This window comes from Pezoporus flaviventris, unplaced genomic scaffold (assembly GCF_033815535.1).
Source record: "Pezoporus flaviventris isolate CSIRO_AGI_PZ_B2104156 unplaced genomic scaffold, CSIRO_AGI_Pfla_v1 ptg000001l, whole genome shotgun sequence".
Taxonomy (NCBI): Eukaryota; Metazoa; Chordata; class Aves; order Psittaciformes; family Psittacidae; genus Pezoporus; species Pezoporus flaviventris.
The window spans coordinates 21,390,944-21,407,676 of record NW_026892549.1 but is presented as its reverse complement, the minus strand read 5'-3'; the positions used below and the strand labels follow the sequence as shown (position 1 = coordinate 21,407,676).

The 16,733-nt window shown below is 48.7% G+C and overlaps 1 protein-coding gene across 1 annotated transcript; it reads left to right on the top strand.

The window, feature by feature from the left end:
- The first annotated feature begins 3,247 nt into the window (after positions 1-3,247).
- Positions 3,248-16,034, top strand: LOC133266334 (microsomal triglyceride transfer protein-like). The gene is made up of 18 exons (XM_061447543.1): positions 3,248-3,600; positions 4,753-4,934; positions 5,136-5,276; positions 5,779-5,886; positions 6,472-6,588; positions 8,203-8,342; positions 8,638-8,791; positions 9,459-9,616; positions 10,171-10,336; positions 10,797-10,904; positions 11,025-11,237; positions 11,353-11,570; positions 12,203-12,300; positions 13,364-13,485; positions 13,922-14,149; positions 14,487-14,611; positions 14,869-15,039; positions 15,320-16,034. Exons 1-18 carry the CDS (start codon positions 3,534-3,536, stop codon positions 15,462-15,464), a joined length of 2,661 nt encoding a protein of 886 aa, XP_061303527.1. The 5' UTR covers positions 3,248-3,533; the 3' UTR covers positions 15,465-16,034.
- Positions 16,035-16,733: the final 699 nt, after the last annotated feature.

Here is a 16,733-nt window from a genome sequence, read left to right as displayed (position 1 = left end):
CTGACTACCCTTTGCCAAAGTCCATCCTGATATCACATCTTGGTGGCAAGGTCTGCCCATGTATCTCTGACCCTGGGGCACACTGACCTGGTTACACTGGGTGTACCTGCCTGCTCTGCTCTGCCCTGACAATGGGTTTTGGAGCTGCCACGTCAGGTCCTGCAGCCAGCATCCCCATGGTAATTTGGCAGACAGCCACTGGCAGACATGAGGTTTGGGGACCAGTGTGGGGGGATCAGCATCCCAGTTCTATCTGTAGGGCTTGTCACCATGTCATTTCCAAGGGAATTAGCAGCACAGTGTCCAAACAAGAAACTGAAATGAAGAAGTCATATCCTTGATCATACTACGTGAACTTAATTTATTAGAAGAGGATCTGCACTGGCAGGTTGCACCTGGATTGAAACAGGAGATCATGTTTCCCTTGGGTGATATGCAAGGGGCTGGAGAAGCACTCAAGATATCAGCAAACACTGTTTTTAAAACCATACACCTCACCATAGGTTTGCGAAATTTCATAAGGCATCTTTGTAAGAACATGACAGACCCAGATGTGAAGAACTCTTAGCAAGTTGGGGGCCTTACAAGAATTGGTTAAACTTGGAGTGAGTGGAAAGCAAAAGTGAAGGTTCAGAAAAGAGGATCAGCTGTGACACTATCAAAGTTTTTAATGCAACAGTGAAAGCACATTCACTTCTGCTTCCTCTGCCCTCCTCTTAGTGAAAATAGCATCGTTCTGGGGTTGCTGGAGATTGTAGCTGCCAACCTCCAGCCTGAGCCACAGGCAGTAGGGCAGAGACTGGGGAGCAGAGGGGATCTGACCTCCAGAGACTGGCACAGGAGCATTGACCAGCCCAGCAGGCACCTGCAGAACAGGTTCAGGGAGCCAAGCAGGGGCCTTTGGAGACCACTCCATGGTCCCCATGTGGGGAGAAAGGACCAGCGTGTGAGAGGAGATGCATCAAGGAATGCTGATTAGTCTTGCACAAGTACGGATTCAAAGCTCACTGACATTTATCCCATCACTTGAGCAGTACATGTATGAAAGCACAGGGTATGGGTAGCCATGCAGTAATGCTGGGCAACAGAACCTTTGCCTAGACACACAGCCATGATGTCCTGCAGTCATTATGGACAAACACAGCAACACTGAGCAATAGGGAAAGCTATCTGCCCTTCATTTTCATGACAAGCACCAGGAATTTAAAACATCTGATTTCTTCTGCTTTGCAATTTCACATATTCTTCCAGAGGCAGAAGCAAGAACTGGGTCTGGAGGAAGAGAAACCAGGTGAAAACTGGCACTGAAACTCACTGTTCATCCCAGTCTCCCCTCCCTAACTGACAAACCTGGGGGAGTTTTCTCTCCAGGCAGAGAAATTGTCACAGTGACTGGCAAAGCTGCACATCAGAAGGCAGGATTCATTTCAAAGTTACACATCAAAGTCTGAGCTAGGTATTAAATTTCCTACATAATTGATGGAGTTAAATAAATACTATCAGAGGGAGATTAATGTCACAGTAAGGCAGTGTCCAAGATAAGCAGCACATGGCATCCCCCGAAGACACTTCTCTCTTTCCTCTGCCTATGGAAGGCATCTGGGATGGCTGGTTTAGTCTAGGCACCTGATTTAGAAACCTAGAGATAAAACCCATCCCTCATGACTGTTCAGCTGCATGACTACTTTCTCTCCCCATTGCTGTCTTGTCATGAGGATGAGATTATAACAGGAGATGACAAAATGACAGCAAGACACCTTCCATGCAGATTTCAAGGGGGAGCTGAGCACCTCCTCACCGGTAGTACAGGCAGTGGATAAACTCTCTTCCTTGGAACTGCCAGAAAAGCTCTGCTGAGGGCTATCACATGATTTTGCCTCTCCAACTTCCCAGGAGGTAGCAGTCAGCAGTCTGGAGCTGCCTATGGGAAAGCAGGTTGCAGCTTGTCCCCTTCCCATAGCCTGGTTCCGGAAGGACTCATCACCCCCAAGTCTAAATTAACAAACCTGCTGAAGTCCAGTTCCTGTTTGAGGCCCTCTTTTCAGCAGGGTCTTTTTCACAAGCTGTCTCTGTTTCCTTTCATCTTCAGGTAGTGTGTTTAGGCTACAACCACTCTGCAACCTTATTTTCAGGATTTACACCCTCAACAGCCACTTTTTTCTTTGAAATATTTCATTTTTCCCCACCCTGGCTAAAGGGCTAAGCTTTCTGTGGTCAGCAGGACTCCCATCATCCCCAGTCCACTTTGCTCTCTCAGCGCATCCCAGGAAGAGAAGCTGATGCAGGCAGACCCTTGCAAATAACGGTGTCACAGCCTGTGGATACATCTTGAACAGCCGGCTCAAGGATAGCCCTAATGGTCATCCCTCAAAAGGAAACTTGAATGAAAAGCTGAGAGACCAGCAAGAAAGACAATAATAAAGAGAAGCAAATGCTTCAATCTAAATATGGGATATTTATCCATAAAGACCATCAGAAGACCAAGTGGAGACACCATGTTTGGGAAACCTATAGGTGGACTGTCCCCAGGTAGCTCACATCTGGATCTGTCCTGCTTTTCAGATCACATTAGTGGCCCAAAAATCCAGTAGTGATGCAGAGCTGGAGGATTGCCCTTGAAAACGATGTAACACCAAACCCATTGGGTTTTGGTCCTACTGCACAATGCAGATTGCTTCCATAATGACAGTACTGCCTCTCAAATCCATGTACAAGGAGGGTGCGATGTGCCCCACTCTCTCCCACGTGTCCGTTATTTTTGGTAAACAGACTTCACAGAACCCTAAGCCACCTCGTGTGGACTTCGGCCCTTTGCAGCCTGCAGTGTCTTTAGGAAACAATTAAACTCAGCACTCGAAAAGTTCCTGCACAGAAAAAAAAAAAACACAGTTAGTGGGCAAAGGGGTTAGCAGGCTATGTGGAGCACAACCAGCAAAGCACCCACCTCCTAAACCCTTTCCCAAGCTGTTCTGGGGGAATCACAGGGATGGATAAGGGCGTTCATAGTCCAACCAATCAGCAGGATCTCCCCAGCCCCCTCCAGCCTGGCCCTTTAAGTAATTTGAGCCTCCAGGCTGCAAATCCCAGTCTCTAACTAAAAGGGTGGAAAAACAGTTTTCCCCCTTCCCCTTCCAGGTCTTTTCTTTCAAAAGCAACCATTCCTTCCCCTTCCCCTTTTGGCAGGAAGAGATGGTTCACCGAGGAACGGAGCAGCTTTCTGAGCATCCCCCTCCCATATCAGGGCGAACTGGCAATTTCTCCACCTTGCAATGCTTCTGGCAGGTCTTTTTTGCAGCTTTCCTCCCCACCCTCCAGTCTTTGGCAGCCCTTAGCTGATTTCCAAACCCTCCGTGGCTGCTGGGGGTTGGTGAAAAGGTTTAATTATTTGCTTTTCTTTGGATGCATAAGGCGGGGACAGGGAGAAGGTTGGGCCCCATCGCCTGACGCTGCAGATCATTCCCACTTTTGTTGTATAGTCACTCTCCCACCCCCTCCTTCCTTCCCTGTCTCCTGCCCAGCTCTCAGAGCCCACCATGAATCTGAAAGCAGGTTTGGGATGCATTTGCCTGCTTTGTTTTAACTTCGTGAGCGCAGCAAAAGGTAAGAGATTTTGGGCTGTTTCGGGTCCAGGGAAACAACTGGGTATGGGTGCCCCAAGAGGTAGGATGCTTATCCCAGTACACAAAAAACCTCCTGGAGCTCGCCATAATGCAACACCTCCCTAGTCTCCAGACAGGGAGGGAAGAGTTATTGCCAAAACTGCAAATGGACTGAGCATCTCCCAAGGCAGGAAGATTTTCTGGGACTGTGGAAGTCCTCCCTGGGGCGTGAACAAAATTGTAGAGCTGGAGCTTTTTAAACTGTGCACAGTGCAGAAATATAGAAACTCTTCAGCCTGAGTCACAGGGCAAAGCCCCAGGGAGAGAGCTGGACTTCCATCAGTTCCTTTCATTTGTTATTACAGCAAAAGTAGCAAAACTATAAAACATTTCAGAAGCCCAGCAAGATTTTCAGGAGAATTTGAAGTGACTTAAGAAAATAGATTAGACTGGTTATATCATGGCAAAGGCGACCCTCCTCCCTACAGTCATATTCGTATAGGAACAAGAGAAGGGGTTCCAAATAATTCTAGACAGATGAGATTAAGGCAAGGAGTTCTGATCTAAAGCTGCCACACCAGATTCATTTTGCCCCATCACAAAGTCAGTGGTTTAATTAAGAATTAGCAGTTCTGTTGGGAAACACACAATATGAAGAATATGGCCTCTCTTCTGCTCTTAATAAAAATGTCAACATTGCCCCAGTTAATGTACAATGCTGAAAAGAGTCTTTGAGATATCCCTCCTGTCTGGATAAGTTTCCTGCTCAGGATAATTTACTTCAGGATCAAAGTGCATTTCCCTGGCACTTTCAAGAAGTCCTGAAACCCCCAAGCAGAGCCAACACTCTGGACAGCTTTTTTAAGGAAGGGCTGGAAACACAAGCAGGAATCAGCTGCCATCCCAAGAACACACAAATATCCAAATTGCAGGCACAAATAATTTCCCATTAAAACCTCCCTATGTTTTCCCTCAAACACGTCGGTTATACCTACTGCTTGGTGTAAAAATGACACTTTGAGGGGCAAAGTGATACAGGTTGCAAGCATCAGTGCAAGTCCAGGTTCTTTCTACAAGGGAGGATGCTGACTGCAGCATGTGGAAGGACTGACATCTGCAACCTTATACTTTCAGCATTTGCATCTTTCCTCAGGGGATTTGCAGCTGCTTTCTTTCCAGCCCAAGACCCTGTATCAGTACAACTATACCCTGGATGTCCAGCTGGACCACACATCCACACCATCCCTACGGGGAGCCTGGCTGCGGGCTGAGGCATTGGTCCAGCTGCGCAGGCTCTGGAGGGACCAAGACAGGGAAGAGCTGCTCCAGGTGCAGGTGTGTGAGTTGGCAAAGCCATTGTGGATGGGTACTCCTCCTGGGACTAGTGACGCTCTCTTTAGCTCCTTCCCTCTCCAGTCCAAGCCACCTGAAAAATGACCTCTCTGACAAAGAGGCCATCACCTGCAGGTAAAGCACATCGCAACTTCAGGGCAGACATGCTTGGTCACTGTTTTCTGCCATCTTCTGCCATCATAGGTCCGCGACCTGAAAGCCCAACATGAGCCAGAAGAGGAGAGCCAGGATGGCACTAGAGGTCCCCCTACAGAGATTGCACTGAGCCAGGAATCACAGGCAGAGCTCCAGCAGCCAGTGTTCATCTCCTGGAGCAGTGGGAAGGTCAGCTGGATACCTCCTGGGCTCGCTCATATGCTTGCAGTGCACTCCTATCCACATTCCAGATTCTCCCAGCTATGAAGCCCATACAAACATCTGCTTCACCTCCAATTTCCTATCAGGACACAAGGAACCAGAGTGGCAAATGTAGAAATATACAGCCTCCCACAGGGTCCAGTATGACCATAGGTGGAGCCTCATCCTCCAAAGGGGCTGCAGGCTCAGCTGGAGATGCAGCTTTACATGTTAAAAGGGCTTCAGTCCTAACCATGGGATACATATTCCTTTCTGATCTTCTCCTCTAAGGCTTTGGAAAAAACAGGGAAGTGGGATTTCATGAGCATGCACCCACAAAGATTGTGCTATTGAGGGATACAGTCCTCCTTGAGAAAAATCTTCAGGTATCTACAGAGGCAGAGGAGATGCCTTTCAGCAGGGAAGGCAGCAGAGAGCCTGCAGAGCCTCCAGAGCTGTCCCTGCAGCCAGCACCTCTGTGCCCTTCCAGGTCAAAGCTGCCTATGGGAATGAAGCAGAAAGCATCCTGATCTCCAACCTGAAGCGAGGTATCATCAGTCTGCTCCAGCTCCAGCCTCATGCTGGCACTGCAGTGGAGGTAGGTGCAGAGCTGGGGCCAAATCCTACCCAAAAGCCAGGGACCATGCCACAGCATGAGAGCCAGCCCCACAGCACAGCCAGCCCAGGTGCTTCAGCAAAGGAGGCAAAATTCAGGATAAACACCATGGGCTTTCTGCTCCAGCAAAATAAGTAGATGATTTTCAGGAATGGGCACACTTACAAAATCATCATTTTTCCCTGGACCGCAGGAATAGTGGAGAAAAAACTCCATTAGAATTTCTACCAAGCAAGATTTGTTTTGCCTAGCCAAGCCAATAAACAGCAAGGAAATCCCTTCCTCCAGAGCTCAGCTGGAGTGACCTGTGACCAACATGAAATAACTTCAAAACCCAAAATAGAGGCACAAAGATGCTGCTGTTAGCCTGAATTTTCAAGAGCAGATTTCCCACCCAGATGGACTTGGACTATCCACCACCCTCAGTTAAGGCCCATTTTCTAGCTTTTAGATGATTTTTCGATTAATTAATTTGTCCTCTGTGTCTGTTCTCTACATAGATCATTTTATTCAGGGTCAATCAAAGCCAAACACACTTACGCATGGTCACTTACTTTTGTGTTTCAGGAGGATGTCTCTGGGAGCTGCCAAGTCACATACACTGTGTCCAACCATTCCATCACAAAGACAAAAGATCTCCTCAGCTGTGTAAAGCCAAACTCTGGATTCACCTCCATAAACAAAGCAAGTCCATTTCTCTTGTGGTGGTGGGCTGAACTTATATCAAGTACAACAGGGCTGGCCCCAAAATCTTCCTGCAGGTGGGCTTTGAGTCCCAGTCACAGCTGGCTTCAGCCTTTTGCACCAGTCTGAGGTAGGACTCTAGCTCCTAGACCCATACCCAGAGTTGGATGTGCCAACACACCTCAGGAGAAGCATATGTTTTACATCATCCCACCCTTGTTATCACTTCTCACCTGTCAACTAATCCTCCTTGGGAAGGTGAAGATACAGAAATGCTTTCTGCACCTCAGACTTACTGGATTGGGGATTAGGTTGACAGGGGACAGGGCCAAAGACCACTGCTTGTTTTATTTAAAGCAGAAGCCTGTGTTTAGCCCTGACTTAAATAGATGAAACTTGGTGGATCTTGATGCCATTACACCTTCTGTGATTAAAATCAATGGGTCTTTTAAAATACATAAATTCTACTGAATTCAATATAAAAATGGACATCACCGCACAGATAGCCCATGGGTTTTGACAGAGGTCTCAACACCTGGCAGTCAAACTCCAAGTGTTTATATAATAAAAGCTTTCTGGGGTATGCATCATGGCAAATTTACCCAAAAAAATAGCCAACCCTGCATAGCACATTTTTGGCAACAAGTTTTTCCCACAAGCCTGCCGTCTGGATTGAGGCAACTCTCTGGACCTTGCCTGTAGCCGTGACAGCAAAACAATGATACTGTCCACTTCTGTAAAAGGCAAAGCCTACGGATAAAAAAGCTCTATTAGAATACAGATGTCGTTACTGCTAATGCCATTTGCTGTCAAAACCCACTCTTGCGCATGGTTCAGCTCTTCTCTTCCCCAAGGCCTGCAGTGTGCAAGCCCAGCTGCTCTGATAATATCTCCCAGCGTGTCCCACACTCCCCTCATCATAGCTGGTTGATGAAGCAGAGGTGAAGTCCAGCAAGTGCATAATTTGTTTTGGAAAGAAAACACCCAGAGATCTTCAGAAAGGCCACCATACAGCATGGTGAGGGAACTGAGAGGTTTTTGGCATGAGCTCCATGGAAATTGGTGTTGCTTAGCTTCCACTTTCACTTGGAGAATGTCCTTGCTGATGCTTGTCAGGATGAGGCAGGTTTTGGCACTGAGGGCCATACCTCTTCCCATGCCGTGCAGATGTGTTGGGGCAGCTATGGAGCACTAGCAAATAGACCTGAAGTATGGGCAATGCTTTTGGAGGCATTTATTTCCAGTTCTCAGTTTCCATGCATTGCTCAAGCCAGGCAGGAGCATACCCTGCTCCCTCTGCAGCCCTTTTCTGTGGCTGAGCCATGGTGACACCATCTTGTAATGAAACAGAAAGTCCATATGGTGTCACCAGTCTCCTTCCCCCACCAGCCACGGGCAGAAGTATCCCCTTCGCTGTGGTCCTTACCTGGTGCTGCCTTCCTCCCACATATAGGAAGAGGCTAGGCTCTTCTGGATCTTCCTTTCCTACATTTTGCAAGCAAAGCAGGTGACTTTGTGGACTGGAAAAATTTTGCAGCTAACAGAGAGGAAAGAAGTCTCATGGGGAAGAGAGAAAAGGTTGCATTTTTTTCTCTTTGCCTTTCTTTTTTCAAGATTTTTGGACTGAAGTGGCAGCCCACAAGCAGAAGCCAATACATGGTAAAAGACAGCCTCCTCCAGTCTGTGCTGGCAGAGGAAAGCCACACGATGTCTCTAGCCCTGAAGTCCACCACTGGCATCAAAATCAGTTCAAGGTGAGTGATGTCCCTGTGCCACTACCGTAATTGGGCAGCCCGGCATGGGATGAAGGTGCATCTGTTGGATGTGTCCAAGTGCTCTCCTACCAGCCCGGGTGGCACAGCCTGGTGCAGGTAACAATGAGGATAGAGTGCAGCAGCTGGGCATGGCACAGGGGGAGCACCAGGCACCTTTCGACAGCTTGCACCCACATCTCCTCTTTCTCCAAGTCTGCATGAACCCAACCAGCCTTTGAGCCATGGAGGCTGTAAATGATGAAGCACTTCCCAATGTCTTCTCCTCCCTCCACAGGCAGCAGCTCCAGCTAGCATCTCCTCCAATACCTGGCCCAGCAGAGGTGGCTGCACGAAGCCTTAAGGATGCACTAGCTGGCATGGAGGGACAGCACCAGCCCCTGAGCATGGCCAGCCTGCCCTTCAGGAGAGTCTGCACCCACTGCCCATCGGTCAGTGATTCTACCCAACCCCAAAACTCACCACATGCTCTCCCCCAAGCTGAGTACCTGGGCAGGCAGGAGAAGGCTGTAGGATTTGAAGTTATGCCACAATGGTGCATTTGGAGAGGTTGGTTACTGCTGTCAAGGCAGGATGTGGCCCCAGAAGTGCTGTAGAGAAGCCGCCTGACCTATTACCTGTCCTAGTGTGTAATGTTGCTACCTATGTTGGAAGGATTCCCTGACATAGCTGCATTTCTGTGGTGGGGGAAGAAACCTGGTGCACAGCTGTCACATACAGCTGGGTTAAACTCATCACAGGTCTGAGGTCAGGAAATATTTCCACTGCAGGTTAGGCTGACAAGCACAAACAAGGGTTTGGGTTTTTTTGTGTCCTCAAGTCCTCCATGCTTTTCACCTGGGAAATCTGGAATTGCAACTTTAAGGCACCAGGGCTGCTCCCAGTTTATCCTGATCTTTTCCTGACACGTACCACAGATTGGGGAATTTGGGCTTCAGCACAAGTCCTCAGCAGTGGGGGTGGGAGGCTGCAGTAGAGGCCTGCAGGTAACTGCATGTCCCCAGTGGACCCTCTCCACTCCTAAATATTTCCCAAGTATAAACTTTATCCCATGATAATGAGGGTAAAAATCCCACCTAGCAAACCTCATCTTTGCAGCTGAGAGCCTACCTGAAAGCTTTTGACAGCCAGAGAGTCAAAATGGACACCTCGAAGGCAGCGACAGCCTGGCAGTTCCAGAGGTTCATCCAGATGCTGCGCAGTGCCAAGAAGAGAGATGTGCTGCAGCTGCTGAGGACAGCGCCCGAGGAGATGCTGTGAGAATCCCAGGAGCTATCTTGCCAAAACTGATTTCTGTGCATGCAGAGCGCAGGCATGTAGGGTCGTTCCTGGCCCTGGCAACTAGGGTCATTTGGTGCTGGTCCCTACACCACACCTGGTCCAGGCAGCCATCCCGTGTAGTGTGAATGTACTCTGTTTTTTTTAATGCCCATTCTGTACAAACACTGCATGGCTTTGTTTTTTTCTGGCTTTGGAGCAGAGTGAATACTCCAGCAAGGCTTTCTGCAAATATCATTGGAGGTCTGTTATTTACACGCTGTCCACCCATGGCCATAGCACCCATTCCTTGCCAGTGTGGGCACTGAGGCCAGGCTCCTCTCTGCAGTGAGATACCTCAACATGTGCAACTTCAGAGCCAGAGCCAGCCTTCTAGGCTTTTTTAACTTATGAATTGAAGCTCCTGAGAGTTAAAGCAAGAGGAAAGCATGGAGAAGAGAAAGGGGGATGAGGAGCTGCACAGGGTACCTTGTTTCTTCTCCAGCTCTTTTGGTGGGTTGTGCCACTGATGACTTCCCTTTTCTTGCTCCAGCCCCTTCGCTGTGGAGGCAGCAGTGGCCGCACAGTCAGTGGCATCCTTGGCAGCTCTCTCCGACTTCCTGGATTTCAGCAAGAATCCCAGTTCCCTGCTAGAAAAGTTTTTCTATGCAGCAGCTTTCTCTCCCCGGCCTTCAGGACAGCTTCTCCGCCTGGTGTCAGTAAGTATGGACATTTCTCTCCCTGCCTGAGGGTCCTGAGTCCCAGGTGGATCCTCACCCCATTTCAGGCAGGAGGGAACAGCAAGCATGTTTGCAGGAAAAAGGAAAATATTTTATTTGGAAACGCATCTTCCTACTTATGGGATTATTTTATGTGCTTTTAATGGGACACTGGCAATGGGAGTAGATGCTCCTTGGAGGAAAAGCATTCAGCAGAAAGTGCTTAATTATCAGTGCATTAATTACAGATTAAAAAAAAAGCTTAATTAAAGCCCACTGTGAAATAATCAGTATTTTATCCAATTAAACCGTGCGTTGCCTCCTTCAAGGCAGGTAAGAACTAATTCTTCTTTTTTTGGCAAATGTTTTTTGGTAAGAGATAAAACATACTCCTTCTCTCTCTTTTTACGCATTCTTTCTTTTTTTTCCTGCTTCATATTACCCTTTTCTGGATACCCAGGACAAGCTGGATGGGAAGCAGCTGGCTCCTGAGGTCCAGGAGACAGGGATACTTGCCATGGGCTCTCTGGTTGGCAAGCTGTGCCTCCAGAAACTGTGTGGGCTGCAGGTGAGTCATCCCATGCTTGGCTTTCTCAGATGTTCCCCCCCTCCTCTGTGGGTGCCCAGAATATCTCCTGTCCCCCACTTCACCCTCCTTCTTTTCTGCCCTCCTGGAAACCCCGAGCAGGAGGTGGAGAGTGGGGTGAAAACCATCCTCAGGGGGCTAAGAGGCGCTGAGGAGGAGTCCAAGATGGTCATTTACCTGCTGGCCTTGGGGAATGCAGCGCTCCCCGAAACTATTCCTATCCTCCTGGACCATGCTGAAGAGGGTCCCACCATGGTTGCCATTGCAGCCATCTCTGCCCTGCGGCGATTCTCCGCTCAGCATATCTCCAGCAAGGTACAAAACAAAGCTGCCAAAGCTTGGTGTTCCAAGCCATCAGGAGTGCAAAATGGAGCTACCATTTGCACATTACCACCCTACCACCACCATTTTAATTACCCTCTCTCATCAGGTGAAACAAGCAATGAGGAGGATTTTCCACGAGAAGAGAAAGAGCTATGAAAAAACATGTCGCCTGGGTGCTGCAGAAATCCTCCTGGATAAGGAGCCCTTGCCCATGGATGTTATCAACATCCTGCTGGCTGCCAATGAGATGGAGACAGAGATGGCAACATTTCTGCTGCTGAAGGTCCAGAGCAGCCTCTATGCTCACCACCACTACCCAGCAAGGTGGGTCAGGAGGGGGAAGGCTGCATTTTTCCCTCTAGCTCTACCTCTACCTCACTATTTTTTTCTCTTCCTCCACACTCCAGCTGTGGCTTTTTGAGCCAGCTAGCCTTTAAAGCATGCAAGCATCACTTCTTAGAGCTGGCATTGATGCTGTCTGGAAATTCCCAGCTGCTATAGGAAGAAAAGAGGAGGACTGCTAGTGCAGACTCCACACAGCCAGCCAAAACACATTGTCCCTCCTTGTCCTGCCCCATGGCAGCGGGACCCAGGCTCGTGGTTTCAGCAGAGTCCTTGGAGGCCAAAACTGTCTCTCAGAGGAGTGCACAATGTGTAACTGCATTCACCTTCCTATCTGCACAAAACAAACCGAGCACCAACGTTCTCCAGAGCTAAGCAGAAGCTGTACAAAAATATCTGACTGGTTTATCCTAAGCCGAAGGAGAGGGAAGTTTCAGGGGAGCCCATGTCTGCTCATTTCTATTTTTTGCTCACACTTCCCTGGGAAGTCAGCAACCAACAGAAATACTTCAGAGATTTGTACTTCCTTCTTTGTATGGCTTTCTGTAACAAGCACTGACATTTTCCCTTCCTTCCCTCCCAGTGCTGACATACCTTTTCCCTCTTGCTTCCAGGAAGATAATGAAAGACATCATGGGAGACCCACAGATAAATAATTACAACTTCTTCTCAAAAGCCGGCATCTCCTCGTCTTTCTCAGGACCTCTGACAGGTGACACCACAATGACCCCGTTGTCCCCTCAAATGGCTGAAGTAGGGGTTGATAGGGAAGGCAGCTTTCAGAAGAGGCCTCAGCTTTATAGAAATGCCCCAAATTCTCAGTGGAGGCTTCTGAGCATGTTCTCCAGCAGTAGCTGAGGCTGGCTGGCTGCCATCACCCGAGATAATATATACACCTTCCACTGACACCCCTACAGCAGGATGGCTGGGCTGTGCCACATACTTTTCCCAAATCCTGCTAATTTGAGGGAGGTACTTCAGCTGGAGGTGAAACAAATGGCAGATTGTGGGTGGGAGTTTCTGTGCTTTTCCTGATAAGTCAAGATACTCAGCTCCATTCCTCAGCTCCGTAAGTATTTTTAATAAACTCTTCAAAAAGGAGAATCCTTGTACTGACTTAAAAATCTTCAAACTTCAGAGAGACTGCAACAATCAATGCTTGCTAAATATCTGATTAAATCTTCACCCCTCAGCTTTTATTTCTGCCCCTCTTCAAATTATCTCAGCCTAGCCTTGTAAGGGGTAGGTGGGGGCAAAATAGCCATGAACTGGAAGAAAATACTGCAATGCTAAAGCCTTTGATTGTTGCAAGAATGGAAGGAGATGGCTGAGAAGCTTTCCCCTCTGAATCATTTAGCTTTATCAGCTATTTAATGGCTAACATGAGAGTTCTGTGCAGGTCAGCCACCCTGACCAGCCCATACAATCTATTGAGGAGGCTTACAAATTACCAAGGAGCTCTCGGGATCCTGCTTTTAGATGTATCCAGTGACCTCCCAGTTCCTACAATCAATCTTGGCAAGCTCTTTTAAGACACCGTCCCATCCTGCTGAGCACTGACTCAGCGGCAGTGGGCACAACAGCTGCACTTGCCAGAATCACAGCCTTCCACATCCCATCAACAGGCTCTGTATTTTCTTGTCATCCTTCATCCCTGCTGCTGCTGTCAGAGCATTTATGGTTCACCACCATCCAGCAACTCATTCACAGAGAGAGATGTGCCAGGCACTGCACATAAACACAGAGGTGCTTATGGATATCTCTCTGCCTTTCAGTCACCCAGGACCTGCTTTCCACCTTTGGCCTGGACCTGCTGTTTTTGGAGGGTGGATTCCTGAGGAAGAGTGTCTCTGACTTCTCACTGCTCAGCCATGGACAACAGCTTCATGCAGCTCAGGTGCACTGCGCAGAGAGTGGCTGGGGGCCACATACGTGGAAGGGGGTAACAGCACCAATCCAGTGATGCCACTGCTGCACTTGTGTCCCCTCATAACCTCCTTATGGTGCTTGACCTCACCTCTGCACTCAGTGTGCTCCATATCAGAAATGCATACATTTGTACCCCCATCATTGATGTGAATCCAGACAGACCTGCTCTGGAGAAGGAAAACCTATACTCCCCCAAAACACAGTGGGTATGACACCACTGCTGCATAGTGCTCAGGGATAGTTTGGGTGCCCCATCCAACCCACCCCATCGCTGTCCTCCTGCTTCAAGGGGTGCCAACACTATGGCTGGACAAATACAGAAACTCAAATAGAATTGCAGAGCAAAAATTAGACTCTCCAGCCTTGCTCCATACAGCTTTCACATCTCTGCTTCTGTGTTTTAGGTCACTATTGAAGCACAAGGGATGGACTCAATGCTAGGAGAAAACGTCTCGGATGGGGAAGAGGAGCCAGAGCTCATGGCCAGGATGTCTGCCATCTTTTTTGATGTTCAGTTGCGTCCAATCATCTTCTTCCAGGGATATACAGACTTAATGGCCAAGGTCCTGTTAAGCAGTGGAGAACCCACAAGCGTGGTCAAAGGGAACCTCCTGCTGATGGACCATCATCAGGTACCAGATGACCAGATGGGGGAAGGAGGAGGGGTGTGTGACCTGCCTTCACACCAAATCTTAGTGAATTCCACAGCACAAGCCAGTGGATTTCAGTTTTATGTTACTGCAGACACAGGTCTAAGAGTGAGGTGGCACTACCAGATGTCTCTTGGGACTGGTAAAACAGCAGGATGACTGCTTCTGCCATGGAACATACATGGCTTCAGTTCCTTTCTTGCAAGCCCAGCTGGGGTTGGGATTAGAAGTCCCAGCAGTCACAAGCTGTTGTCATTATCAACTGCTCAGCCAAGAGCAGTGCGTGGTCACAGCAAGGTCTGTCTTCTCCATCTTCCAGGTCATTCCTCTGCAGCCTGGCTTCCAAGTGGCCATCAGACTCCAGGGCGGGCTGGGGCTTGACATTTCAGCTGACATGGATGTGAGCATTTGGGAGCAGGAGCTGAAAACCAGCATCAATGCGAGGTCAGCAGGCAGGAAACTGCTTGGCTCTGGGGATGCAGGGTACCCAGTGGGCCCAGCACAAGGAATGCTCCACCTTAAGCTGGCTTTCCACAGCCTCTTGTTCTTTTGCTTGGTCCAGGCTTTGCTGGTGGACATGTTAGGTAGGGGTCTGGTGGGTGCTGGTTACACACTCTTTTTCCATGGCCAGACCTAAGATGCTTATGGGGTCGTTTGGAGCAATTGTTCAGTGACCAAACCCATGTGCTTCTCTCTCACAGGGGAAGCCTTGCCATTGATTTCCAGGCAGAACTAGATACCCCTTTTCTCCAAGCTACCCTGAGAAGCCAGACAGAGGCAGAAACCTCAGTCCAGTTTGACACCATGCTGAGGTTTTCCAGCAGCCCAGTGCTCATGTGCCTGCAGCTGAAAGAGGAGCAAGTCCCATACAGGTAGTCTCTGGATATGGCCAGATACTGTAGAAACATTGTGATGTGCTTGAGATAGGGAAGGACTTCTTGGGGAGAGGAGGGAATTAATGGTCGTACACTTACTGAGCAGGGTGGGTCAAAACCAGTCGGGATGGGGGAAAGACACCATAAGTTCATGCTGACATCAGTAGAAGCACCATGCCTAGACCATTTGCCTAGGAAATGATGAATATGCACATCTAGGAGGAGGATGAGGTCCGCCACAACCTCCTGACCATCTTGCTGTCACCTTGTCCCACAGAGAAATCTTCACAGCTTCCAAGTCTGCTGGGAACCAGAGCAGCACCACTCAAAAAGGCAGGCAGGGCACCATGCCTGGGAAAGAGTTTGCCTTACACCGAGCCAACTCCAAGGTCTGCAACCTCCTGCTGGCAGCAGAAGAATAGCAGGGTTGGACCAGTCTGGGACTGGATAACTGGCCCCCTCCTGTCACACACCCTAGTTCTCTGTGAACCCAAGAAGAGCCATTAAGGGTTCTGCCCAACTCCTCCACAATGATTTTTTTTAATAAGAAAAATGCTGCACTAAGGGCATCATAAGACACCACAAGAGGAACTGAAACTGCTCCAGGACAGCCAGAGGCAGTCCTTGCTTGGGGCAGGAGGAGCTAAACATGCCTCCCCATCCCAAAGGCTAAGATTTCCCTTGCCTGAACTCTTCCTCTTGATGGGGAAAGTCTTGCTTGAAGCGAGACTGGTCCCTGTGATAAACAGCCTTCTTTTGCTAATGAATGACTTCCTCAGAGCCCAAGGAACCCTTCTACAAGCCTGTACCCCAAAATTCCATGTTTTCTCCCTATTTATCAAAGCAGGCAGGAGGGAGCACATCTGCAGCCAACAGGAAGAAGGTTCCCCATGAGGGGAGTGAATGACCCTCCTTTACTGCAGAGTTTTGCAGCTGCCAGATTGCCCAGAAACACGGAAAAATATTTCTGGAAAAGCTGTGGGGGTTTAATTTTTTTTCAATACTGCCCCAGAATAACCTTCAGGGAGAAAAGCAGAGAAGCAAGAGAAAATGCTTTGTAGCCTATTGCCAACTATTCCATGTTCTTTCTGGATTAATTGAAGGTGCTTGCATTTATTTTCATATGAAGGCAGCTCAGCTGCCCTCACAGGTTGGGGCTATCTTCTCATTCCTGAGGGGAATTTGCACTCCGTTGCCAGGGTTGGGGCTGATGCCACATCAGGCAGCAAAGGTGGTGCTAGGGGGAAAGCAGCTTGTGTTTTACTGAGGGTCAGATTTACACTCAGAGCAAAAAAGGAGCAAGGCAGAGGAATGCAGCCCAAAGAGCTTTCCCAAGAATGGGGGAAATGAAGGCAAAGTTAAAAGAGAGCAGGAGACAGTGTAGTAAATTGCAAGAGGCCCTTCTAAAGAGCGTGGACCAGCATTCTCAATCCTCATCTTGAAACAGGGAGAATTGTCTTGAAGATGGAGCTTAAAAAGGTGGAAAAAATGCTGGAGATCCACAGGCTGTTGGGGGAGGCTGGAAGGAGATAGGAGGACTTAAGCAGCACCTGGCTGAAGGAAAAGGGGAAGAGACATTGGTGTCTCCAAGGCATTAATGCATCTCGTTGCAGCTCTGCATACACCCTTGTGATGCAGATCCTCAGTGACTGCTTCCTGATCTAGTGTCAACACTTGAATTTTTCCCTCTC

Coding starts and splice junctions, on each gene's coding strand:
- LOC133266334 (XM_061447543.1), top strand. CDS start 3,534: ATGAATCTGAAAGCAGGTTTGGGATGCATTTGCCTGCTTTGTTTTAAC. Junction 8,343..8,637: donor GGCATCAAAATCAGTTCAAG/GTGAGTGATGTC, acceptor CTCCCTCCACAG/GCAGCAGCTCCAGCTAGCAT. Junction 11,571..12,202: donor CACCACCACTACCCAGCAAG/GTGGGTCAGGAG, acceptor TCTTGCTTCCAG/GAAGATAATGAAAGACATCA.